The sequence below is a fragment of the Mercenaria mercenaria genome, chromosome 3 (genome assembly GCF_021730395.1).
Source record: "Mercenaria mercenaria strain notata chromosome 3, MADL_Memer_1, whole genome shotgun sequence".
NCBI lineage: Eukaryota > Metazoa > Mollusca > Bivalvia > Venerida > Veneridae > Mercenaria > Mercenaria mercenaria.
Genome location: NC_069363.1, coordinates 83,439,647 through 83,466,974, shown reverse-complemented (window position 1 = coordinate 83,466,974; position 27,328 = coordinate 83,439,647). Strand labels below are relative to the sequence as shown.

Here is a 27,328-nt window from a genome sequence, read left to right as displayed (position 1 = left end):
ATTTACCCTACTAAATTTCTAAAATGGACTGGTCTATCATTTATTTTGGGCAATACTATTTATTATTTGAAGGGCGGGGTGTTCACTGAAAATTGACTGACTGAACAGATGTGCAGGCTCATCATGGTCTGCACTGGTCGCAAAGGCAGAATCATTTGCCGCCACCTGGCTAAAGGTTAACGGCAAATACTGAATGTTACTCTTACATGTATATACTCACATAAAGAATAAAATGTTCACTATTATGCATGAAATATATCACTTTTCATAAACTCATTGTATATAAATTCATCATATATATATATAGCAGTCACAAAACAAATCGCATCAACAAAATGAAAACTTAACGGAAAACTGGACTTAAAAAGATTTTTATTTTCTTTCCTTAAATCCCCTAATAAATGACATTTCAAATTTAAGAAAATAAAACAGTACATCAATGTTAAGAAACACTTTAAAAAATTATTAAGTCTTATTACCAGCAGTAAATCAAGATAAGATTTATTTTCCAGCCCAATAGCAACTTTATGTGCAAGAAGTCTACCGGCTAACTTTTATATAAATGTTTAGCTAAGTGTGTAAACTGCTGGAAAACTTTGGATGAAGTTGTCACAGGGTATGTTTGTAGAAATCTAACAATATGTTCAAGATGCATGGCCGGCACATTTGTGAAAAAGCAATATTAAACACTGAGCATTATTAAAGTTGAAGGATTACCAAAGAATTTATCTTTTTAAAGTTGAAAGAGTTGCTCCCCTTATGAGAAATATATATTGATCTATTTAAATCTTGTCAGAATTAATACAGTAAACAAACTGAAATGTTTTATTGCTAAAAAAAAACTGCCCTGTTTGTTTGAGAAAACTATGTGAAAGAAAATGTCTATTATCTGGTCAAATATTACAGCTTTTTATCATTAAGGACTGTTTTCAAGGACTTATAAAGATAATTGTTTAATCATTATAACCAAAGCTCAGATTTAAACATTAATGCAGGAATGAACTATTTACAAAGAATAGTTTCAACAAGAGGCAAGATTTGTGTTATAATGCAAAAATATATATTCGTAATGTTTTCATAAAGCTTTCAATTCAAAACTACATAATATATATTATTTAGAATCTTTCAAAGCATAAAATAACATAAAATGTGTTATGAAATATGGTAAAATAATCTCATTAGTTCCTCAAAAATGATATTTATTCAACATGTGCACACAATTGTGAAAATTACGAGCCATTTAAATCTTTATTTTTGCACCAATGTTTTGTTTTTGTGGATTATACTTTCTTTGCATAGTTATTCACAAAGTATTCATTATCATGAGTATGTAAATCAATCTAAAAATAAAACAAACATTCTCTTAAAAACTTATCACATAATACTACTTATACCTATTACATCCATATTTTCAATCTCTGTTGACTTACAATAGGACTCGAGATGTCGATATAGTTCCATATTGACTTCAAATTTTCATCTTTGGCATGTTTTGAAATTTCAATGTGTGTCATTATGTTAAAACATTTAATCATTGGCGACATTTTCCAGTTTACTCAAGCTACAGTACCAAGTCATATTTTATATACCGTATAACAATACTAAGCGTAGATGCATCTGCGATAAAAAGATCGTTAAAATTGCATTCATGTATGTGTGCTTATTCTTCAGCAAAGTAATATTGTACTCCTTTAGCTGTTCAATATCTCTGCTTAAAGACTGGTGTATAATTTCTGGATACAAATATAATAACCTATAAACATGACGTTATCACATATCTTAGTATTCATGGACTCCATATCAATATTCAGTACCAATTACCTGTAATCTTAGTAAGAATTATAGAATTATGTATGGTAAAACTTTGTTCGCTCGAATTAACCACCCTTCACTCGAAACCATTGTCAGGTCCTAGCAAAATACCTTTATAATGTGTATTTTTCCATGGCTCGAACTACCAATAACCAGAACAAATTTTGATTATCCCGTCCAGTTCAAGCTAACAAAGTTTGACTGTATACATGTATTTGTTGTATGGATTTTAGGAGTATTTTGACAATGCAATATACACTGGGACCCCGTTATAATGCTGTCGTTGGGGTCCAAGGTTATAATGAATACTGCGGTATATCGAGTAGCATTATAACGAGTTTCGAGTGTAATTGCATAATTATGGTCAATATGATGCCATTTAAAATGAAAATCACTATTTTAGTGATACAAGTTACCCTATGTAACATATTTAGCCAATACTGGCATTATAAATTTGAGAAAACACTATTTGTCAAGAACATAATAGTCAAAGGGAAGCAATCCAGCAAATACATTGTTGTACATTATAAATTTGATCAGATTTCACAGCTAGTAATTATAGGTTATCAGCTTTGTATCAAGAAATATGCTCGAGTTCTCCAGTGGGACTATGGTGCAACTTTTGGAGTGTAATATTACTCCGCTAAAGAATGAGTCATATTTGAGCTGTACCATGAGAAAACCAACATAGTGCATTTGCGACCAGCATGGACCCAGACCTGAGCCTGCGCATCTGCGCAGTCTGGTCAGGATCCATGCTGTTCGCTAACAGTTTCTCTAATTGCAATAGGCTTTGAAAGCAAACAGCATGGATCCTGACCAGACTGTGCTGATGCGCAGGCTGGTCTGGATCCATGCTGCTCACAAATGCACTATGTTGGTTTTCTCATGGTGCAGCTCATTTCTTGAGGCTAAGCTTATATTCTTTTTATTACTGAAACATACCTATCTACACATATTAAAATTTAATAAATATTATGATTTTGTTCAATACCCTGAATAAAATTGGCAAAACTGATGAAAATAAAAAATTTAATCAACGATAAACATTAAAATGATGTCACTCATCCGATATTTTTTTCACTGTTAAGTTACAACAGAACCAGAAACATCAATATTTTTGTATTGACATCTGAATTTCATTTTAATTTTGACAGGTAGCCGGGTAAAATATATAACAAAGACAATATCGTACGTAAATCTTAGAACGTTTTCCATATCAAAGTCTTAAATTCGTCTCTAAAATTAAATCTCTCATTCACAGAATTGGGACTTTGAGATTGGTCATAAAATTTTGTAAACATAGCCTTTTGTATAAAAAATTTACAGATATAGAAAATTTTCAGAAGACTCAAAATCTGTCTTTGGAATGGAGTAAAGCTCCGTAGAAGCTTTTGCAATGATGTATGGATTTTTATCAATGTTTATTACCAGTTTTTGCTTCTTATGTCTGAATCGTTGAGATAATTTACAATTCCAATCAAACTTTTTACAAAATCTAATTTTCCCATCACAGCTGTGAATGAATAATCTTAAGATCTATAAAAATGAAAAATGAAAGAAGAAACCTAGGTAATTCATTTCAATGTTCATATAAATTATGCGTCAAATAATGCATTTTGATAATAGCGTTGTATTTCACAGTCGGCGGATGATCAGCCGTTAAGGTTTTTATGATGTGGCCTGTCCTGTGTGCCAATTCTTTTCTTTGCAAGGGGATTATTAGGATCTGGTTGGTTCAAAGCATGGAATTTCCATGCAGTCGCAAACATATCAACCTGCAAATAAACAATAGAAATAGAAAAAATGTCAACTCATAGGAAAAGCATATTATAAACATAAAAAAAAGATTTTTTGTATTCAATATTTTACTTATTTCACAAAGGCTTTCCTTCAAGAACAATTTTCTAATATGTTGTATAACAAAAACTGTTGGAAAAATTAGTATTTTGAAAAGTTAAAATTTACACAAGAGGGCCAAGATGGCCCTAGGTCACTCACCTGAGAAACACACCATAACAGTTTAAACATGTTTGACCTAGTGATTTCATGGAAAAAAATATTTTGACCAATCATCATTAAAATTGGAGCAAAAATCTTGAGTATAAATAAGAATTTTCTTTGATTTGACCTAGTGACCTAGTTTTTGACCCCAGATGACCCATATTCGAACTTGACCTAGATTTCATCAAGGCTATCATTCTAACCAAATTTCATGAAGATCAATTGAAAAATACAGCCTCTATCGCATACACAAGGTTTTTCTTTGATTTGACCTAGTGACCTAGTTTTTGACCCCAGATGACCCATTTTCGAACTTGGCCTAGATTTCATCAAGGTAATCATTCTGACCAAATTTCATGAAGATCAGTTGAAAAATACAGCCTCTATCGCATACACAAGGTTTTTCTTTGATTTGACCTAGTGACCTAGTTTTTGACCCCAGATGACCCATTTTCAAACTCGGCCTAGATTTTATCAAGGTAATCATTCTGGTCAAACTTCATGAAGATCAATTAAAAAATACAGCCTTTATCGCATTCACAAGGTTTCTCTTTGATTTGACCTAACAACCTAGTTTTTAACCTCAGATGACCCATTTTCGAACTCAGCCTAGATTTTATCAAGGTAATCATGTGACCAAATTTCATGAAGATCAGTTGAAAAATACAGCCTCTATCGCATACACAAGCTAAATGTTGACAGACAACAGACAGATGCCGGACGCCGGACATCAAGCGATCACAAAAACTCACCTCAGGTGAGCTAAAAAAAAAAACATTAAAAAGAAGACAATTCTACAGCTGAACCAGGCTTCATGATCACCTGTCTTAGGCAGCCACTTGCCTTAAGCACCCAGTCAATAGACTTCCCAAATTGAGTTTTGCTCTAACTTTAACCTGACTAACTTTAAAGTGGCCAACTGTCTAAAACAGCTAAATTACGTTGCTCTCTTGACAGGCTTCTTAATTTACTAATTCAAGGTTTAACTTAAAATTTATGCTCATAAATATTGCAAATTATCAGAGAAAAACATATAAAACAATAAATTGAATTTCAGGTTGTATACTTACTGTTACAATATTGTCTTTCTTGTTTTCTTTTTCCAGTTTTTCAATTTCATCTGGTGTAAGGATTGGTAACCTCGCCCACTGTATAACGTTCTTAGCTGCATCACATGCGGGCCTACCCAAAACAACCTGCAGACAAATAATAGCATTAAATAGAATAAGCTTATAATATAACAAAATTATACTAGAACTCTATTAACCTTTACCCAGCAGTGCTAAATTACTAAAATGGACTGGTCCATCATTCAATTTGGGCAATATCATTTATTATTTGAAGGGGTGTTCACTGAAAATTTACTGACTGAATAGCGAACAGTGCAGACCATGATCAGCCTGCACGGATGTGAAGGATGATCTTGGTCTGCACTGGTCGCAAAGGCAGAATCACTTGCCGCCAGCAGGCTTTATAAAGGTTAAATTACATTTACTGTGAAATAATTAATTTTCCTTGGGAATTGATTTTTACTGATTTCAAGGTTGGAACAATCAACATAATTGAATCCTAACAAAGCAGTAAAATTCCCATTCATTTAATGTTCAAAGGTCAAAATACATGAATTTATACCTCATGAAATTGCCGTTTTGACCAAAACAATGAAATTTTGTGCCCATGAAATTAAATGATATCAAAGCAAAACATTGTTTTACAGATGCTGATTCAAACTACCTACCTTAAAAATTTACAAAAACATATTTCTTTGCAAGACCAATGAATAATCTTACATGTAATGCTTTTTATCTTAATTTGATAGGTTAATTTGCTTTTATGTAAAAAAAAACAAGCTGAAAAGAATGTTGTCACTCTGAGTGAGTTACAATACTTTATGTTACTTATAAAATTCATATACTTTGTGGTAGCAGTAATATTTTAGATTTCATTATTGAATGTATATATGCTATAAAGCACTAGCTAGTCTTGTGAACATGCTGTAGTCACATGAAAAGAGTGCTGTAAAAATGTGGTATAGCAATCATAATAATAATAGATTATTATTGTGTATCTTACGTATCGTGAATACATTAAATTTTGTGCTCATAAAATTTTTGTGGTGTCCAAAAAAAACTATTTTGTGAATACATGAGTTTTGGATTTGAAAAGACGAAATGCATGTTATATTTGCTTATTCTTCTGGATTAAATTTCATGGAGTTAAGCAACCATGAAATCCATCAAAATTAGTCCCTCAACAAAAATTAATGATTTGAAAGTATACCAAACTGGAAAAAAAAGACCAGTAACTAGCTGTTTTTCTTGTAAATGCCAGTACAGTATTTGCAACATGGGATTATAGCTGTGAAACCATTGGACAAGAGTTTTCAGTCTATCTAACAGGACTTAGAGTATGGATTTCTTTTTCAGCAATTCACTGCTTTTATTTTCAATATGTAATGTTCTGTAATAAAGATAAAAGATGATCTAAAGCACTTAACAGTCCTACGTATTACAAACAAACAATCATATTATATAAATAAATTATATATTAAACAAAAAAATGATGGATTTTAATCTATGTAACTATAATTTGTTACAAATTCATATATTCATATTCTGCAAAAAGATGAGAAAAAAATAAACTGAATAAGAGCATACCGAATTCACCGCTGCCCATTCTTTAATGTATTTAATGATTTCTGCCTCGTCCATGTTGAGACCATCCACCTTGAGGATCTCTGACAAGGCATCCTCTGATAACTCCTGGAATGCTTTTGACTTGAACACACTCTGAAAATCATGACATTTTGTATTAATGTATGTGATAATAAAAGTATATCCTCTGTTAGGGATTTCAACTCAAAAGAAAAAAAATACAAAAAATCTCTCTTATTTTAGCTAAGCTCAGCATCAGTATCTTTTAACAGCTTCTAATTTAACATCATCCGATTCAACAGCTTCTAGTTCAACATCATCAAATTCTGATTTAACAGCTTCTTATTTAACAGCTTCTAGTTCAACATCATCAAATTCTGATTTAACAGCTTCTTATTTAACAGCTTCTAGTTCAACATCATCAAATTCTGATTTAACAGCTTGTGATTTAACAGCTTCTAGTTCAACATCATCAAATTCTGATTCAACAGCTTCTTATTTAACAGCTTCTAGTTCAACATCATCAGATTCTGATTTAACAGCTTGTGATTTAACAGATTTTAATTTAACAGCTTCAGATTCAACAGCTTCTGATTTAGAAAAAACAGCTTCTGGTTTAACAGTTTCTGGCTTCACTGGTTCTGATTTCATTCATGTAGTGAAAGTCAGCTAACACAACAGTGTTCAGTACAATGTCAGGTCTTCACAAATACATGTCAACTTCCCCACAGTAAAAAAAAATTGTTTTTGTGAAACATGTACACTTCTAATAATTAATTTAGTTGTTTTTTTTGCACAACAATGAATCGAAAGTGTTGCTGCAGTATATATGAAATGCAGCTGATTCATTAACAGGAGTCACTGGCAGCTGAAAATTATCAATGAAGTTGGCTAAATTCTGTATGAAATACATGACTACCTCTGTATGCTGTTCAATATATATGATACATTTTTCTTTGAGTTCATCCTGACCATAAGTCACTGCTGCCTGCATACAGTCACAAGCATTCTGGACACTCAGGTTTTCTTCTAAATATTCACAGCATAACTGTAACATGAAACCAGCATTTATTTTAAAAGATGAAATATCAGTTTGTAAACATGTAAAAATTGACAAAGAAATAAATGTTACTGTCAGAAAAACAAACCCCTCAAAGATTAGTGAATACAGTTTACAAAAACATAATTATTATCTTGTTATATAAAACTAATCTGTCTTTAAAGACCACCCCAAATGGAAAAAAGCAGTTTTTGTTAACAGGTACCTGGCTAAATAAAGGCTAGATGATTATATATATGAAAATAAAGTAAACACCTGGATAAAATTTAACGTAGCTGCTCATTGTCAGTTTTCTTCACAGAAAATAAACATTACTTACCCTTCGCAAATCATCAAGGCCATATTCTAGTGCTGTAGCAAGAACTTCTATGGCCTGAAATACATTTAACATGCTAAACAATTTAGACATATACAGGAAATACAAAGAGAAATTAAAACATTTCAAATATGAAGAAATAATATATAACTTTGTGAAAGAAGTTCATTAATGTAGAACACATGATATATAATTCATTAATCTCATTCAACTCCGCCGTTGCCGGTCCCAAGCCCGGATGAGAAAGGAGGAGGGTTGTGCTTAAGGCCAGCACCCTTAACATGGAAAACAACTTACCGCTACAGAAACCAACACAACAGCAAACTTAATGGATAAACGGAATCGACCCGGTAGAGAGCATATGACGCAGAGAAATCTGCCTACAACTCTTCTCTCTCGGGGAGAAGCTAAACAGGTTGCCATGGGCCGTACCAGATGGAGAGCTGTGAAGGCCCTATGTCCCTCCAGGAATGAAGAGGACTAAGTAAGTAAGTAAGTAATCTCATTACAGTAAAATGCTTAATTAGCAAGTGACAGAAGAAATTATTTATTTATTTATTTGTTGGGTTTGTCACATCAACAGATTGTAGCTAGGTCATAGGGCAACTTTCCTGCTTTGATGGTGGAGGAAGATCCCAGGTGCCCCTTCATGCATTATTTCATTATAAGCGGGCAGATGGGTAGAACCACCCACCTTCCATAAACCAGCTGGATGGCTTCCTCACATGAACAATTCAATGCCCTTAGTGAGGCTCGAACCCACAGCAATGAGGGGCAAGTGTTTTGAAGTCAGCAGCCCTAAACACTCTGCCATGCAGGCCCCTGACAGAAGAAATTGTCTGACTAAAAGATATATATATGTACTTTTTACTTAGAATTGTTATTTTGCTAATTTATTGCTTCATAATTATGCATAATATCTATTTAACTATTCAATGGATTGTACAAAATAAACAAACTGGTACTTACAATTTTTGGTGTAAGGGTGACGCAATTTGTGTAGATAAATTCTAGCATAGCCACAAAGATATCTGCATTCATATCAGACAACACGAAAGGTGTGTCTTTGTCTATAGTGCCATTTTTTTGTGATTGTTCTGCAAACGTAGCCTTGAAAACAGCACATCTTGAGGACAGAATACACCTGTGGGCATACACAGCTTTTCTGTTTTGTCCAATCAGGAACTTCACATCACTGAAAGTGTAATACAAAGATGTATGCATCTAAATTCTAGCTGTGGCAAAGTTGGCTTAAGTATTGGCTAAGCATCTACTAGGTTTAAGATGAGAAACCAGGTACCTACATTTAGTGAGATCTATTTTCTTAGGTAGCTTGGTAGAAATTAGTTCTGGCTACCATAACTATCTTTTTTCTAAGGTAGCTTGGTAGAAATTAGTTCTGGCAACCATAACTTAAATGACGCTTTTCTTTTTTCTCATGGTCGCATCAGAGATCCGTAACAGCATATAAATATCTCTGAGGCTCAATTTTTTTAGCGGAGGTAGAAATTAATGTATACGTAATGTGCTGGTTAATGTCTCCTAATATGATGAGGTAATTAAGCTATGAGAGCAATGTTGTAACTGTCACCGAATATTGATAAATAAGTGTACGGTATTCGAAGTCCTAGTCTTACTCATCCGTATGGCTTACTTTATGACCTGATATTTTACAGCTGCCATCCCTCTAAAGTAAAAAGTTATCTTGCTGTACCTATTAGACTTCCTTTTATTTTGGATTATAGAAATTATGTCCTATTTTACTTAACATCCTATTACTTAGGCTAGACTAACAAAACTATGGAATTTCATGCATATTTTAGAGAAGTCTATAATCATTGCTTAGAACTGGCAATAAAGATTTCAGTGATATGATAAACAAAACATAAATATTATAATAATAAATGTAAATAGCTGAAGTACGTAAGCTTTATCTAAAGCTTGCACAGAGATCATACAATATAACATAAGCTGGTAGGAGCTTTTTGAATATTTGTAATAAAAGATTTTCATAAATTGGGTTTCAACTTTCACTTTCCTTTTCCATGTATTTTGCATTAGGGACAAAATTCACTTATGGCGCAAAATAACAAAGATAGCAAAACATAACAGGAGTGTTGTTTAAGTCAAAATATATCACTCTTAAACTTCTTGCCAACTGCATCTAACATCTTACAATTAAATGTCATAAATTATAAAAAAGACAAAATAACTGAATTGTAAAGAATTGAACTTATAAGGAATACTGCACCTGTGTTCTTTGTTATTTACGAGTTTTTTCATGTTGGTTGCAAATTCCATTACATCCCCTTTCATTACTTTTTCGTTAGCCATCTCTTTTTTATTGAATCTATTGCTAATATATAAAATATACTATTTTCATCAACTAATTGCCAATTAGCGTCCGGTTGTCAAGCACCTGACAGGAACTTCCTGTTCCAAAATGGGAGTTAACTCTTTCGATACCAAAACTGCAGAGAAAAATGTAAAATAGTTTTGCATAATTTATTAAGTGACGAGTCGTTTTAAGATTTAATAACGCCCTCCTTTCATCGTTTAGTGTTTTAGAGACACACTTTCGGTTGAAATCAACTGATATTTTTAATCGGTCATATCTGATCATTCAGACAATTCGACCCCAACATGTTTCGACCCCAAAATATTTCAGCCTTTCAAAAAAATATTTAGAATATTTTGATCTTACTTCGGTATATATTATTTTCTTCTTTGCTATTAAAATATAGTAATTTACCTACAGGTTAGGGTTAGTGCTATCAGATAGTAATAATTAGGGGTAATAAATATAGGTAGTCAAAATAATTCGACGTTCAGATTGTTTTATATTTGTGACTGGCAATCTAAACGTCAAAACGAAGGACCAAAATAATGGAGGATGAATCACAGTACACAGTCATGTAAAGTTATTGGTTTTATCGCTTGCGCATATTGGCGTGTATACACGGTAAACGTTAGTACATTAACAGTACATACATAGGTTTAAATCACCAGAAAATTCGTAATTTTGGATATTATTTGATAATTTTTACATAAATCAATGAGGAATTGAATCCCCTTTTGATACATGTAAGTTTTATTTGAATTTATGGCCAAGGTGTGAAATAATTGGCATTTAAACCTACAGCATGTAAAGCATTGGCAGCTATGAAAATTTCATAGGCAATTACTTCAACTATTTTGGTCTTTCGAGTGTTTGATGCGAGTGGGGATATGCCCATATGAAACAATTATCTCAATGTTTCCTAGGATCGTGTCAAATTAGTTGGACTATAATTATAGGTAGTGGCTCTTTGTCATAAATCACAGTCATATAAATAAGACCTGATGTAACAGTTTTAGCTTGATTATATGGAAGTATATGGAGAGCTACCCTTCTCGTCCAGCGCCGGCGTCCTTCCGCATCCCCACCTTGGTATAAGTTTTGATGCACTTTCTCTTTTTTCTCTTTATCTCTGTAAATTATACGTAAATGAGACTTGATGAATTTGCATCAAACTTAAAATAGTTATTCTTCATCATCAACTTCATCATCTGGCACAAAGGCCATAACACTTTCACCAATATTTTATGATTAATCATCCCCCTTTTTACTTAGAATTTCAGGCTAAAGTTTTGGTGCACTTTCTCTCTACCTCAGTTTTTACTGACAGGTCTAGGATTTTGTTGTTTTTTACAGATATTCTGTAAATATATATATCATATGGACGCTCCATTAATTTAAAGATGCTTCAGTCCATAAATTTACAGACTGTGTATAATGAAATCTGTTGAAATTACCATTTTACTCAAAACCACAGATGAAAATTTTATCATTTACAGAATTGAATGCACAAAATGAAGGTGATTTGTTATTTTCTCCCAATATGAAGTTTTCAAAAATGTGAAAAAATTAAATTGATCAAAACTGTAACTATGTAATTCTCCTGTTAGTTTTATCTTGCTTACAATAAGTGAAACATTTCATTCTAAGCTACGGTTTCAAGTTAAACTGCAATCTTAACAGATTTCATACATAAAGTCTGTAAATTTACAGACTGAAAAATCTTTAAATTTATGGATTGTCCATTTATTTACAGAATATCTGTAAAAACAACAAAATCCTAGACCTGACTAAAAGGATTTGATTCAAACTTAAAAAATGTTCCACATCATCACTCATCATTTGACACACGGTCCATATTTAAACTCTGGTACCAAATTTTCATGAATTATGCCCCCTTTTTACTTAAGAGTTTTAGGTAAATTTTGATGCATTTTCACTATAGTGGTACTGCTGATGATAAACTCGGACAGAAAATGAGGTTTTTTGATGTGATTTTTCTGGTATTTTAGTTATCACAACGTGATTTTCCCCCACCTAATGAGCCCCGTCACCATTCCCCCAGTACTGAAAAAAAACCCGGCACTGAAAACACAAATTTGATAAAAGCTTCCATTACACCACACAAATTACATAGTACTTGTTTTTGATAATTTTGATAATGATGCAATATTGATATATTAATAATATTAATCAGTCTCTCTCTCATGTTTATAATTATGAGAAAACATTGCTAATCAGTTCGCAGCAAAACATTTGTGTAAAACCCTTTATACAGTCCATTTTAACAAGCAATGCTTTGATAAAAAAATGAATTTCAGAAATGAAAGTCCATGCATGTCATTAAATGGGGTTGAACTGATGAAGAGTTCTTGTTTAAAAGATCTTGGAGGTAGAAATGTCTCGGGGTCGATACGTTTTGCTTACTACCATTCATGATTTACTCAAGGTCAAGCAGTCAAGGTCAGATGAGAGACTTTGGGTCATTATGGCCCTCTTGTTTACTTCATATTTTATTATGTCAAGCATATTTAAGGGACATACAGTGTCATGTCATATATAAATGTTGACATTGTTGTTTAGAATAAAATTTCAAAACTGTTGCAATTCAGAATTGTACATTTAAAATTCTTTATATTTTCAGCATTGAGCATGGCTAGTGGATCAGTATGTGATTTTGAGCAAGAGATTGAAGAGGAGGGAGAAGAGATTTGTGACATTTATAAAGAACATTTGTCGCTGTTAGAAGCTGTAAAAAATCACAATTGTGCTGTGGTACATGATCTTGTACATAACAGGGGTCTGTCCCCTGATTTCAATGTTGATGGTCACACCCCCATTTGCAGGGCAGCTCAGTTTGGTTATGTAGATATACTGGATATTTTAGTTGAAGGTGGCTGCAGTCTTTTGACACCTGATGCAGATGTTTGGAGGCGTCAGGCTTTACATATTGCAGCATCAAAAGGACATATAGAATTTCTCAAAAGGTTGTTGGGTTATGGGGCAGATATAAACAGCCGCGACAATGATCAGAGAACACCGCTTCATTGGGCGGCGACCTACGGAAATCCTGATATGGTGGAGTTCCTTATCTCGCAAGGTGCCGCAGTGAATATAGCCCAGTGTGACGGATTCACTCCATTACATGCCGCCACATGTCTTGGTCACAACAATGTAGTTAAGGTGCTTATGAAGCATGGTGGTGAAATTAACAGATCCGATCGAGACGGCTGGTCGGCTTTCCATACTGCTGTCTGCTACGGACATAAGGAAGTTGTGAAAACTTTATTGGACGCAGGAGCTTCGTTGATGAGGTTAACAACTGACGAGGAAAATGTTGTGCACATTGCAGCAAGTAGCGGGAAAATTGAAGTTCTCAAATTGCTCTTGGAAAGAAATGTGAAATTGAATGACCTAAATATAAATGGTAATACAGCATTTTATTTGTCAGTGTACTATAATGAATTAAACATGGCAAAATACCTGATCAAAGTGGGAGCTGATATGTACTTGCCGAGCGGCCCAAAGAAATCACCTTTCTACCTTGCAGCAATGAGGAGTAATCTAGACTTTATTGCCGTTTTCATGGAAGCTGGCTATAATTTAAGCCGTGAGGAATGGATTTTACAAAAAGACTTTCCACAGATTCTACTCAGAAATCCCGAACTGTGCAATCTTCTATACAAAAGTGCATCAAATCCACAAAAGTTGAAGGAGTTGTGTAGGTCTTGTATACGCAAGTCAATGAAATTTGATGAAAATTTTGACAGGAGAATTGAGCAGTTGAATCTGCCTGTACTTCTCAAGCATTATGTAACATATGCAGCGCTCGACAGTATTGTTACACATGTTAGTCCCACAGTAAATATGACAGGAATAGGTCTAGACAATCCTTAATACAGGGTTTCAGTTAACCAGTTCATGTAGTTTATTATGTATCCCACACCACTGTGGTGGGAGACATATTGATTTACTCCTGTCCGTGTATCTGTCTGTCACAAATCTTGTCCGCGCTCTAAGTCGAACAGTTCTTCTCCAAACTTGAAAAGAATATGTTTGCCAATAAGTTATCAGCCAAATTCGATAACTAGCCAAATCAGCCCAGGCACTATGGAATTATGGCCCTTGAATTACCAAAAACTACTGATGCCAGTGATACAGGTCTTGGTGCATGGTTGACTCAGATACATAATGGAGAAGAAAGTTGTGGGAGACATGTGCTTTTCTCAAAAGCAGCTCTCTAGTTTATTAAATGATTTAAAGAGATATATGGAGAGGACTATTTAAAGTTTTAAAAGGACATTCTCTTCAAACATCAGGGAATAAGATTGTCAGAGGTGCTGTTGTAACATTTTAGATGTAGGAATTCTGCTTGTAAAATGTGTTTTATAGAAATATTATTTTGTGTGTAGGTCAGAACTGTATTTTTGTGCGAAGATAGAAGAAAAGATGGTTCTTTGATTTCATTTAAGCATATGTAAAGCTTATACATATATGCAACTTATTAATATACGCTGTAATATGTTGAAATGAATTGCACAGCACTGTTGTTTTCTAAGATTAAACACTTCGCAACAAGTAAAGATAAATGCTTAAATTTAGTTTTTTCTACAAAAGTTATAAGATAAAGGGTGTAAGGAAATTTCGTTCCAAATGGAAAAGAATATCAGCATATCAACAAGAGCTGTCACTAATGGTGACAAATGCCCCAGCAGCGCCTTGACCTTTGACCTGGTGACCCCAAAGTCAGTAGGGGTCATGTACTCAATAAGTACTATCAGCATGTGAAGTTTGAAGGTCCTGGGTGCAGTGGTTTGCGAGTAAAGTGCCTTCATGCAAAAAGTTAACGTTGTGACGAACGAACGAACTAACAAACGTTGAACAGTTGAAAACTATTATGCCTCCCTTCGGGGGCATAAAAACATGGAAAGTAACACATATATAGTTTTCCGTCATGCTGATATGTTGACTTAATGTTGCTATAGAACTTTGGTTAATTTTAGATTTTCTTACTGGAGAAAAAAACATTTTTTTTGTGAACTAAGTTTTGGAAATTTTCAACTTCTGAAAATAAACAAGCGTTTCTTCTTTCATTGTTTCTAACACAAACATTTTATGTCAGATCTGAATTATTATTTGTACAATACAAATTCAACTATTATAAATTCTATAATGTAAAACAAAACAGATAACTTCTACATATATTGTAACATATGTGTACTGTTAAGTATGGAAGTGCCAACACCCATAAATTATAGTGAACAAGCAAATTCGATGAATTGGTATCCCCCGCCGAAAAGGGTTTGTGGACAGGAATGGCAAAAAAATATATCTGGCAAAAAGTTAAGGATATTACTAAGAAGCAAATAATTTCATTTGTCAAAATCAATTTAACAGAAAACGAATGCTAATTTTTGGTTGGGGAAGAGGGGGCAGCAGGGGTGACTGCGTTAGGGTACAAAACATCGATTATGATTGTCATTGATCATCGATGTTGATTATAAATATTGAAATATTGATGGAAAATTAAAAATGAAAAAAAAAAAAAATGGTGGGGGGAGGGGGGGTGGGGATGACTTGGTGGAGGAGTGAGGTGGGGGAACAGTACAACTTTGCATGTTGATAAATATTCATGGAAGGTTTGAAAATAATAATAATAAAAAGGAAAGAATTTTTTATTTTTTTTGGGGGGGTGGTGGGGTTGGGAGGGGGAGGGGGTGTGACGAGGGCAAGGTGGTGACCAGGTGTGGGTACACAACTTCACATGTTTATACTAAATGTTCATGGAAAAGAATGAAAGAAGTTTTATGAAATTCTACCAATTGGTTGGTTTGTTATGTACAAATCTGTAGATTTTCAAACAATTAAAGGGCAATAACTCTAAGGAAAATTGACCAATTGAAAAAAAAAATGACAGACATCATCGAAGTATGTTGGTTCATATTTATTCTAAGTTTCATGAAATTCCACCAGCTTGTTACTGAGAAATGGCTGCAGATGTGGATTTTTCATTTAATCAAGGGCAATAACTCTAAGGGAAATTGACCAATCCAAAAAAAACCTTGATGGGCATCATTGCAGTTGGTTCATATTTATTTTAAGTTTCATGAAATTCTACCTGCTAGTTACTGAAAAATGGCTGCGGACGGACATTTTTCATTAAATCAAGGGCAATAACTCTAAGGGAAATTGACCAATCAAAAAAAAAACTTGACGGGCATCATCGCAGTATGCTGATTCATGTTTATTTCAAGTTTCATGAAATTCTACCAGCTAGTTACTGAGAAATGGCTGCGGACGCACGCACGCACACACGGATGTGACGGACAGACAACGCCATTTCAATACCCCCCTCCCGATTTCATCGGCGGGGGATAAAAAATGCCATTTTCTAGAAAAAAAATATGTAAGGGAACATGTTTACTGAATATCATACATTAATCTCAATTCATCCAGTAGTAAAACCCTAAACATGGTTATTGGTAGTCTTTCAGTGAATTGTATGAACCTTCCCTGTTTTCTCTTACATCTCAGTAAAACGATATGGCCAGTTGCTTAACTGGAACAAACTTCCTTTACACCCATTGCAAAATTATTTATCATATACTGAAGTTTGATTTGTTGTTGAGGCCAGTCAAAAGTGTTTGGTTTTGACTACCTTGAATGAAATGAATACTTGTATTCAGCTTTTTGTCCTTGGTAGGATGATGTTGAAAATTTACATATAATAATAACAAACAATAAATGTCTATATTCTGTAATCTCTACACTATTGACATGATTGAAACACCAAAGGTGTTTCATGTATTACTAATGATGATACAAGAATCAGGACTGCCTAAAAAACATTTTCATTTCAATTTTTTCGTATGTTTGGTTGGTACGGATATATTTTAGTTGACTTTATTTTGCTAATTATTAGCTCCTGGGACACAGTTCACTAAAATGAAGTATTAGGATGTCCTAAAAATTAAGTTGATATGGATTTTAAATGTATCTTCAAGCTCTGTAAGGCAAATTTTAGTACAGAAAAGGAGAATGCCCCTGCCTCTTGAAAACTGGCAGTAAACAAAGGGAGATTCTACATGCTACTGAATTGACTGATTTGAATGTCACAACTCACATGAGGATTTGCTGTGTCTTTCAAGCCTGTTTTAAGCAAAACAATCCATTTATACAAAATGAAGAATGCAGCGATAGTACATAATGGCGAAAATATTGTTTTCATGTGCAAACTTAGTTATGAACATTGCTTGCCAAATTAATCTTTATAATATATAAATAGAAAGTAGAATCAAACACCATTGATATTTCAATAGTTAAGATATTAAAGAAGATTGACATATTATATTTTTTGTAATAAATTTTAAACTTGGTTCACCCTGTCGAGGGCATGAAGTTGGAAGTTTGTTTGTATCAAAAACCCAAAACTTTTGTCTAGCCTCAATTACATGTTATATTTTACAAAGCAAAGATAAACACCTTGTTTCTCCTTTTTACAAGGTCACATGTGTAGGTCAAAGGTCAAATAGCTGAATTTTGTGTCCTTGTCATCTTAACTTTCTGGAAGATTTCGTAAAACTAGCATTTGTTTATCTCGTCAAAACGATGTGATTGATGTTCAGAGCACATGACTCGCGTTATTAAGTTCAAGGTCAAGATGACAGAACCTGAGAGGTCAAAGATCAAAAAGCTTAAAATCATATCTGCTCCATATCTTATACATCAATGTCATTATGCAGTCTCATGCAGTTTCTCATCTGAAGCAGTGTTTCGTTGAGGATTTCATAAAAATTTTGATTGATACTTGTATAGTATTCTGAATAACTAGTTTTTTTGTGAAAAATCTAAAAAAAAAAAACAACAAGACAAATACATGTACAATATTTCTATTTTATTTTCTGTAAATATAAAGACTAGTGTATATTTATAAGAAGGAAACACATATTATTTTATAACACATGAAATTAACGTAAATTTTTAATAATGGCAAATAACTAGGAAAGAAGAATTTATTACTTTCATCAAAAAGTATGTTTTTATAAAAAACAAAATACACAGACTGTTTTTCTGCAATAGATCAAAGTTAAATGCATTCCTTTGGAGGAATGCCTTAATGAACACATACCATCTTTTATTTATGAAATAATCAAGGCCTTCAAATAGTTTATTGTCTTATTTACTATGGTTCAGACATGCAGGAACTGAACCATAAGGGCAATAACTCTTGTGGTTAAATATGCATTCTAATATAACTAGTAATGCTTAAATCATAACAACGATATCATGTTGATGTGATGTCAACATGATATTTAGCGCTATGTATGCATCTAGAATTTGCTTTTAAATTTGATCAAATATTTTACTTAATAGCAAGTTTAAAACGAAATGTCACAATGCACAACTGTCTTGATTAAATTAAAGACATTAGGAGTTGGTTATTCGCTTAGCAGAATAATTGCCATCATGAAACTATTCCGCAAGACGTTTTACCATTTCCGGTCCTGCCCTGTATTAACAAAAGAGCATGACCACCTACCATTTGGCGCCATGCATACGCAAAGAAACAGTTCCATCATATCTGATCTAAATTTTACAATAAAAGACATATAAGAATCGAAATAATTTATAGCAAAACTGTGTTTGAACACCATTTATGCACACGGGCAGTTATACGTCCTTCGAAATAATTTCACTCAGTCTGCGACCTCGTGAAATTATAACATCCGACGTATAATTGCCCATCGTGTATAAATAGTGTTAAAACATGGTTTTGCTATAAATTATTTCTTTAATCATCTGAACAGTGAACCATGATAAATCGGACAATTAATTGCAAGAGGACCTTGTACATTTTTATTCTAACATGCTAATTAAAATATTATTACATGTATATCAATTATGCTGGATGTCAGATTTCCGACTGGTAATGAATTGGGCGTCATGTAACTATTTGACGTCATTATAAAGTTCTTTTATCCCTCTGCACTTCAACCATGGTTTATTGCAGATTTTATCACTGTTGCTTTCCTTGATTATTTAACTACACAACATGCCAGATCATGTTAGTATATTTCTTAAACACATCAACTACTCTAACTCAGTTTCAAAAAATCCAATGAAAAGTTTTTGCATAGTAAAAACACCAAATGCATCCAGATGCAATGATCTAACAATACAAAAGAAATAACAATTCCAAAAAATCAATTCCCAAAAGCTAAACATTAAAAAATATCTAGTAACAGTAAAAATTTTCAAAATATTTCTGTTTTATCTTATTACATATATCCTGATACACATAACAAATTTATCATTTATAACACATGCAACACTTACTGTACATAGGAATGGCTTATCACTTTCTCAGACAGCATGCATTAAGACAAGAGTACAAACTGTAAAAATACACACCTGTTATAGCAAATTACTGATGAATTTTAAAATACTCTACTTATTGAATGTATTAGCTATAATTTTTTTGGACTAATTCAAGGCTTACGTTATTAAGTGGACACGGTCAATTTTCACAATTCGCTGTAATTTAACCCTTACTATGCTGGACCCGATTGATTCTGCCTTTGAGACCAGTGTATATCATGATCAGCATGCACATCCGTGCAGTCTGATCATGATCTGCACTGTTCACCATTCAGTCAGTATCAGTTTGGTGATCACCCCTTTTAACAGCTAATGGTACTGTCCAAATTGAAAGTCGGACCAGTTCATTATAGAAATTCAGCAGGGTAAGGGTCAAGAGTGACCAGTACTATCCAGCCGGTCATTAAACTGGTTGGACAAATTATGCCCATAAACACTGTGACCCAGTTTCCTAAATATTGAATGAGAACTTTGTGGATTCCACCCATCCACTGTCCCAAGTGATTCCATTATGCATCCTATTTCTCAGCATGAACACATGCAACAATATTTACATAAAGCAATAACTTTTTCAAACAGCGCATGAATATGTGTAACAATATTAAGATATGAGTTAATACTTTCCCAAACAGCAAAAACACATGCCAGCATATTAAGATAAGATTTAACATTTTCCCAAACAGCCTGAACACAAGAAACAGTATTTTGATAAGATTTAACTTTTTCACAAATAGCAGGGCCAAAAGGAAAACAATTTTCATCTATACTTTTACCAGTCGTAAAAATATAATTCAAGGATATATAAAAATACTATATCTAGGCAGATTAATTTTCTTACTTTTTCATGGTATGACAGCATAATAAATAATACAGTGAAACACAGTTCCCTCAAGCATCGATGGCCGGAGCTCCAAGGCTGACTCGTTTGGTAAACAGCTGTTTTTATTATATTTTCTGTACTTAAATTGCTAGAACAACTGATACCTCAAATGACTGTGTCATCCTAATGTGACTTCAAGAATTAAGTGTTTTCCTGTACTACCATTATGAAACTTTTTATTGTGTTAAGTTACCATAATTATGGTCACAAGACTATAAATAAAGCTTCCTTCAAAACAATTTTTGAAATGCCTCCTGCCTCTTTCACTCTATGCTTATCTCATACAGCGACAGAGATAATATACACCAGAGTGATATCAGCATTGTTTGACACATGCCCCCTGAAAATTCTTCACAAAATTTTAAAATCCAAAATGCATAACTAAACAAGTCAGAAAGTGCTATTATAGGGGATTTTATGGCAGAAATTAGGGCTGTCATCTTTAATAACAATATCGATGTATTTACAATATGAGCACTGCTGTGGGAAAACCAACGTTGACGCTTTGGGAGTAATCCAAGTTAGGGCACTTACAGAAAGTATCATATCATGATTATACCTGGACCAGACACAGTGTTCCAGCAAAGGGAGTAGTATTCAAGCACTCATACTTTGAGGGGGAACAAAGTTGGACTGTACTGAAGGATGCTAGTCTGTTATGAAATTGGCTATTGAGATACCAGCTCATGGAAATATCTAAACAAAAGGCAATTATTTTCCTAAAATGTTAATCAAATGGCGAGGACAAAAATTACATATGAGCCGCGCCATGAGAAAACCAACATAGTGGCTTTGCGACCTGAGCATGGATCCAGACCAGCCTGCGCATCCGCGCAGTCTGGTCAGGATCCATGCTGTTGGCTAACAGTTTCTCTAATTCCAATAGGCTTTGAAAGCGAACAGCATGGATCCTGACCAGACTGCGTGGATGCGCAGGCTGGTCTGGATCCATGCTGGTCACAAAGCCACTATGTTGGTTTTCTCATGGCACGGCTCATATATACGTAAAAATCATGGTAGAAAATAATGGGTATCCTAGCAATTAAATCATTCTGGTCTTGCATAAAAATCAATTTACAAAAGAATATGTATATAAATAAAATATCTGAAAATTCTAGCTATACTCTGTATACTGTAATGGTGTAATTTTTGTTGACATGAACTTGTGTACATGTGGCCATATTTCATTAGAATACTTTCCTTTAAATTCTTCCAGAATACCATGGTCCCTGAAGTATAGAAAATATCAGCTTGAATTAACAATAGAATGAAAGAACTTTGTTGAAAATCTATTGATTCAAAATTCTTTCACAATGTTCTATGGTCTCTTCTCATTATAAAAAGTATGAAAGATGCCATATGGCCAATATTGTACCAGAGTGGCTTCAAAATCTGACATAACAAATAGAGAGCATATTACACAAGTGTTTTTTTCATACTGAATTTATTAAACAAATTGAATAAAATAATCAAATGCGAGCCATTGTCGAGCATTTTATCAATTTTATTCGAAGAGTTTAATGAATTCAATGTGGAAAGACACAAGCATTGTTTCAGGTATGGGCAGGAACCTGGTTAGAACCACTGACCTTCTGTAAGTCTGCTGGATGGCTTCCTCACATGAAGAATTCTACACCCCCAGTGAGTTTCAAACCATCATTTGTGAGTGGTGAGTGATTCTAAATCAGCAATTGTCATTAATGGTCCACATATATACACAAGTGGGTTAGATAAAACAATATATTGGGGACATTTGTTTGTTTCTGTGTAAGATCAAAATGTATCTTTGACAGTCAGCATCACTCAGATGAAATATTTTCATGAAATTAGTGTAATTTTCAATAAATTCACTGAAAAACATGTAAATAAACACGAGTAATGTATTACCTATAAAACTGTAGTACAGGTTGTGTCATTTCCTGATAGCCCTCTAGACGTTTTCTCACAGTTTCTTCCTTGTCATCATCTCTCTGTATCAGTGGTTCACCTGTTACATCATCTTTACCCTGGAAACAACATGACATCATTAGGAGTCACTCTGCCATTTGCAACATAAGCCACTTGCTACAGATTCATGAAAGTGGCCTAAACTTCTAAAACAGGACTATTTTCTTACATAAAATTCTAACTGCAACACATTTGGCTCAAAGAAGTTCCAGTTCAGACCCTACATCATTCACATAATACTTTATTGCTATCACTGAAATATCAAACAGGTGAATCTTATAAACTGGTGTTAAAAAATCTCTAATCTTGAAAAAAGGGCATTAATGAAAATTAATTATTTTAAAAAAAAATATATTATTTCTTAAAAAGGCATAACTGTTAATGAAGCTGAGCAAAATGGAAGCAAATCACATTTAGTTCAAAGTTTGTGCTTAATAAGTTACTGCTGAAAAGACTTCTTCCAAGTTATACACATCAAATACACTACACATATAAGGAAAATGTCATATTAGGTGAAAAATGTGTAAGAAAATTTGCCAAGCCTCAATAAATTCCTTAAATTATCTTTATCCCATGGACAACACTGTGCTAAAGACCACCTCCAAATAAAAGCCACTACTATAAAACCTGCATATCAAGGCCACTGCTTTCTCTCCCATGAATAGTGAAAATTTACCTGTACTGAGTGACTACCTATCAACAAAGACTTTCTTCCCAATAAGAGTTGTCTACACAGACAAACTGTACTACTAATATAAAGTCATACCGCGCCATGAGAAAATCAACATAGTGGGTTGGCGACCAGCATGGATCCAGACCAGCCTGCGCATCCGCGCAGTCTGGTCAGGATCCATGCTGTTTGCTAGGTTTCTCTAATTGCAATAGGTTTTAAAAGCGAACAGCATGGATCCTGACCAGACTGCGCAGATGTGCAGGCTGGTCTGGATCCATGCTGATCGCAAACCCACTATGTTGATTTTCTCATGGCACGGCTCATATGAACATACTGGCACTTTTGGTGGATTAAACTCTGTGTGATAGATGCGTCCACTGGGTGCATGCGTCCAGCGTCCCTTGATTCTGTCAATGATGATGTAATCTGGTATGTTCAGGTTTAATACAACGTCCAATGGTTCCCGCTCATACAGAGACTCGGCCTGCGGCACTGTTCGGGGAAAGCCTGTAAACATATATGATAAGACATTATACATTTATGATAGTACCAGAACATGAAACTTTCACTAACTAATATATCCATTTTCTGAGCATCTTTAGTATTTTTTTTACAATTTATAAACAAGATGGCAAAAGAAAACAAAATTTTTATTATTCATCTGATACCGTTTTGAGTTGCTATCATAATTATAAAAGGTGCCCTTTACAGGCATATTTGGCTTGACATTTTTAACCTTTAGCCTGCTGGCAGCAAGTAATTTTGCCTTTGCGACCAGTGCAGACCAAGATCAGACTGCACATCCATGCAGTCTGATCATGGTCTGCACTGTTCGCTATTCAGTCAGTAAATCAGTGAACATCCCTTTGAATGATAAGTGGTGCTGCCCAGATTGAATGATGGACCAGTCCATTTTAGAAATATAGCAGGGTAAAGGTTAATTATTCAGCAAATGCTTGGGCAGCAAAATGTCCCTATTTATTTTTCACTGCTGTTAGTTAGGATGGTCTGGAAGTCACCAACATTTTCCACAGATTTTCTCAAATTATCTGAAATATTATCAAAGAAGATTGGTCAATATTTCAACAAAGTGGAAAATTTTTAATCAATATAGATTTTACTTTCACAATGCCAGACACTATCATTACGTTATGCTCTCTGCAAATGGTAATTTGTCATTTTTGACTGTTTCCGACTAACTTTATCAATCATGAGGGATGAAACAGTTTCAACTGTTGCCCGCAACAATGAACTGTTTTATGTGCAGCCAGGATAAGCATAATGATGTCTCTAGCCAAGTGCTAAATCATCTGTAATCATATAGTGTTGTTTGATTATAATCTACAGTTGGTTATACAAATTAGTTTTTAAAGCCATTTTCAGACATTTTGAAATAGATAACGGAAAACATTATTCCTACAAGGTTTTGGGAATAGTCATAACTATAATATTGTCCTTTAATATCAAGGACAACATTTTAAAACTGTTCTGCTCTGCCAGTCGGCCTTTGACAACAGTTCTAAAGTTAGTCTTTGCTTCCTAAGTAAAAATGATTTTACTGTTTGAAAAAATTTTGTATTTGTTGGGTTGAATTTTGCACCAACACAATTACAGGTCATATGGCGACATTCCAGCTGTGATGGTGGAGGAAGACTTTCATCAAAGGCGGACACCTGGGTAGAACCAGACCGACCTTCTGTAGGCTAGCTGGATGGCTTCCTCACAAAAAGAATTCAAAGCCCTGAGTGAGGCTTGACCCACATTGGTGAGGGGTAAGTGATTTTAAGTCAGCGACCTTAACCACTCGGCCATGGAGGCCCCTCGCAGTTTTTTTCTGTTTCATATGTAACCTACCAAATGTAGGATAAAATCCCTCCCAACAACCCCACCCCCCTGCTCAATTTGACCAAGGCAGACAAAATACAACCTTTGATTTTGTTGAATAAAAACATTACAATTAAATGAAGTTGAAAAGAAATAAAAAATCACAACTTACATTTAAGATGATAAATATTGATTCTTAACGGATTGAAGTGAAAATTTGGATACCAACAGAAATGATGAAAGTGGGTATTTTATTTGACTTGGTCAAATTGAGCACTGGAAATTTGTGCGGAGAGAGGGAGATTTTGCTGCATTCTATACCTACCATCAAGCAACCAGCTGCTTGTTTTAATTTGATGTAGCTCATCAACAATAAGATTCACCATGACGTTGTCAGGAACTAAACTTCCCTGGTCAATATACTTCTTGGCAGCAAGTCCAGCTTCTGTATTGAAAAAAGAAAACTTGTTTATTCATGTAAAAATCCTCAGATGGATATAGAAGTTACAACCAAAACAATTTATAAATCTTTAACAAGAGCTGTCTGCAGTAAGATGGCACGCTTGACTTTTCTCAGTGCTTGACTCTGAATTGGAGCTTTGCCAGTAAAAACTTTATAAAACTTTAACCAAAAATTTCTAAGTTAAAAAGGGGCATAACTCTGTCAAAATTCAAACAGAGTTATGGGGATTGTTTCTCCTGGTGTAGACTTTGATAGTAAATAAATATTTAAAGTTTCAAGTCAAAAGCTTTGATAGTAACTGTTACAGAGGTATTTGACTTTATGAAAAAATTCTAAGTTAAAAAAGGGCATAACTCTGTCAAAATTCAAATCAGAATTCTGGGGATTTCTTCTCCTGGTATATACTTTGATAGTAAATAACTATTTTAAGTTTCAAGTCAAAAGCTTTGATAGTACTGTAACAGAGATTTTTGACTTTATCAAAAACTTGGACCAAAACATTCTAAGTTAAAAAGGGGCATAACTCTGTCAAAATTCAAACCTGTGGTATGGAGATTGATTCCCCTGGTGTGAACCTTCATAGTAAATAATTATTATAAATTTCAAGTCAAAAACTTTGATAATAACTAAGATATTTGACTTTATAAAAAACATTAACCAAACAAGTCCAAGTTAAAAAGGGGCATAACTCTGTCAAAATTCAATCGGAGTTATGGGAAATGTTTCTCCTGGAGTAAACCTTGATAGTAAATAACTACTTTAAGTTTCAAGTCAATAGCTTTGATAGTAACAGAGATATTTGATTTTATCAAAAACTTTAACCAACCACGACGCCGACATTAGGGCGAGTATAATAGCTCTAATTTTCATGATCATTGGGATTCAGTTAAAACTGTTTTACACAAATCATTTGATAAAAACCATGCAGCTAATTACAGAAATTCAATCTTTGTGAATTCCCTTACAGAAAAAAATGGTCTCTGGTGAATGGATGTGGTGAATGGTAGGTGAATGATTGGTTAATAGAAAGTGAATGAAGTTGGGATTATTAACTTTTCACATACAAATGAGGTCTGCGGTGAATGGGCTACGAAAATTCTGCAGTGAATGAGAGGTGAATGACTGGTGAATGATCGAGCTGCGAACAGTCTGCTGGATAAGGACGTGTCCTTTGTCATTAATACTGAATGCCCCCACCTCCCCCCGAAAAACCACCCCTTCCCTATTTGAAGGTCTTTGATGCTAACATGAGCATTACATTGCACCGTTGGTATATAAAAGACGTATCATATTTAGTTATGTATGAAGGGTCATTGATTTGGGCTCTACATACGAAAAATCTCCTTTCAGTATTTCTGTGGATGGTGGTCCTTTACTATAGCTTTGGGGAGGGGTAGTTCTGTATATATCGATAGTATGTAGAGCCTAAATCAATGACCCTTCATGATCAGCCTTTCCCCATATGACAGGCACAAACACACACCTGTTTTCAGTAATATTTGATGCCTCAATAAATCTCCACTTGACAAATGTTTCATTGGGAAATCTTTAATTATTCTAGATGAAATTGTTCCTTTTCCCGAACCAGGTGGGCCCATTATAAGTGCTCGTAGTAGTTTGAATGTCATTTTCAGGTTATTTTCACACACACCACATAAAAAAAATATTGTCCTAATTTTTGGCCACAGGTTGTCGTTAAATTTTGTAGATAAGAAAACTTAAAAACCAATTATTACACATCCTTAGCTTAAATATAAAAAGGATAAATTTTGAAAATTCTGAATTAAGTTTTGTTGCTTTAAATATTTTGTTATTTTATGGGAAAAAATGATATGAATAAAAAATTATTGTCGTGAAATTTTTACCGGAAAACGCCATTACTGCGACCACTTAATCTGGTTCCCTGTCCAATATTGGTTCCCATTCAAAATGGCTTCCAATTATTGGATCAGGTAACCACTAAGCAAAATAGCCAAAAT

At 34.0% G+C, this 27,328-nt stretch overlaps 3 protein-coding genes across 3 annotated transcripts; 1 reads left to right on the top strand and 2 right to left on the bottom strand.

Annotated features, from left to right (window-relative positions):
- Positions 1–355: 355 nt before the first annotated feature.
- LOC123524224 (BTB/POZ domain-containing protein 19-like) lies at positions 356–10,285 on the bottom strand. Its single transcript, XM_045302274.2, has 7 exons — positions 10,098–10,285; positions 8,816–9,041; positions 7,850–7,903; positions 7,390–7,518; positions 6,474–6,605; positions 4,887–5,012; positions 356–3,590 (listed from the first exon to the last, which is right to left on the bottom strand). The coding sequence occupies exons 1-7, from the start codon at positions 10,178–10,180 to the stop codon at positions 3,468–3,470; spliced, it is 873 nt and encodes a 290-aa protein (XP_045158209.2). The 5' UTR covers positions 10,181–10,285; the 3' UTR covers positions 356–3,467.
- LOC123524225 (ankyrin-1-like) lies at positions 10,278–15,272 on the top strand. Its single transcript, XM_045302276.2, has 2 exons — positions 10,278–10,331; positions 12,829–15,272. Exon 2 carries the CDS (start codon positions 12,837–12,839, stop codon positions 14,079–14,081), a length of 1,245 nt encoding a protein of 414 aa, XP_045158211.2. The 5' UTR covers positions 10,278–10,331; positions 12,829–12,836; the 3' UTR covers positions 14,082–15,272.
- A 6,116-nt stretch (positions 15,273–21,388) lies between these two features.
- On the bottom strand, positions 21,389–27,049 carry LOC123524227 (GTP:AMP phosphotransferase AK3, mitochondrial-like). Its single transcript, XM_045302277.2, has 5 exons — positions 26,833–27,049; positions 25,212–25,331; positions 23,397–23,569; positions 22,330–22,448; positions 21,389–21,671 (listed from the first exon to the last, which is right to left on the bottom strand). Exons 1-5 carry the CDS (start codon positions 26,975–26,977, stop codon positions 21,557–21,559), a joined length of 672 nt encoding a protein of 223 aa, XP_045158212.2. The 5' UTR covers positions 26,978–27,049; the 3' UTR covers positions 21,389–21,556.
- Between the last annotated feature and the right edge of the window lie 279 nt (positions 27,050–27,328).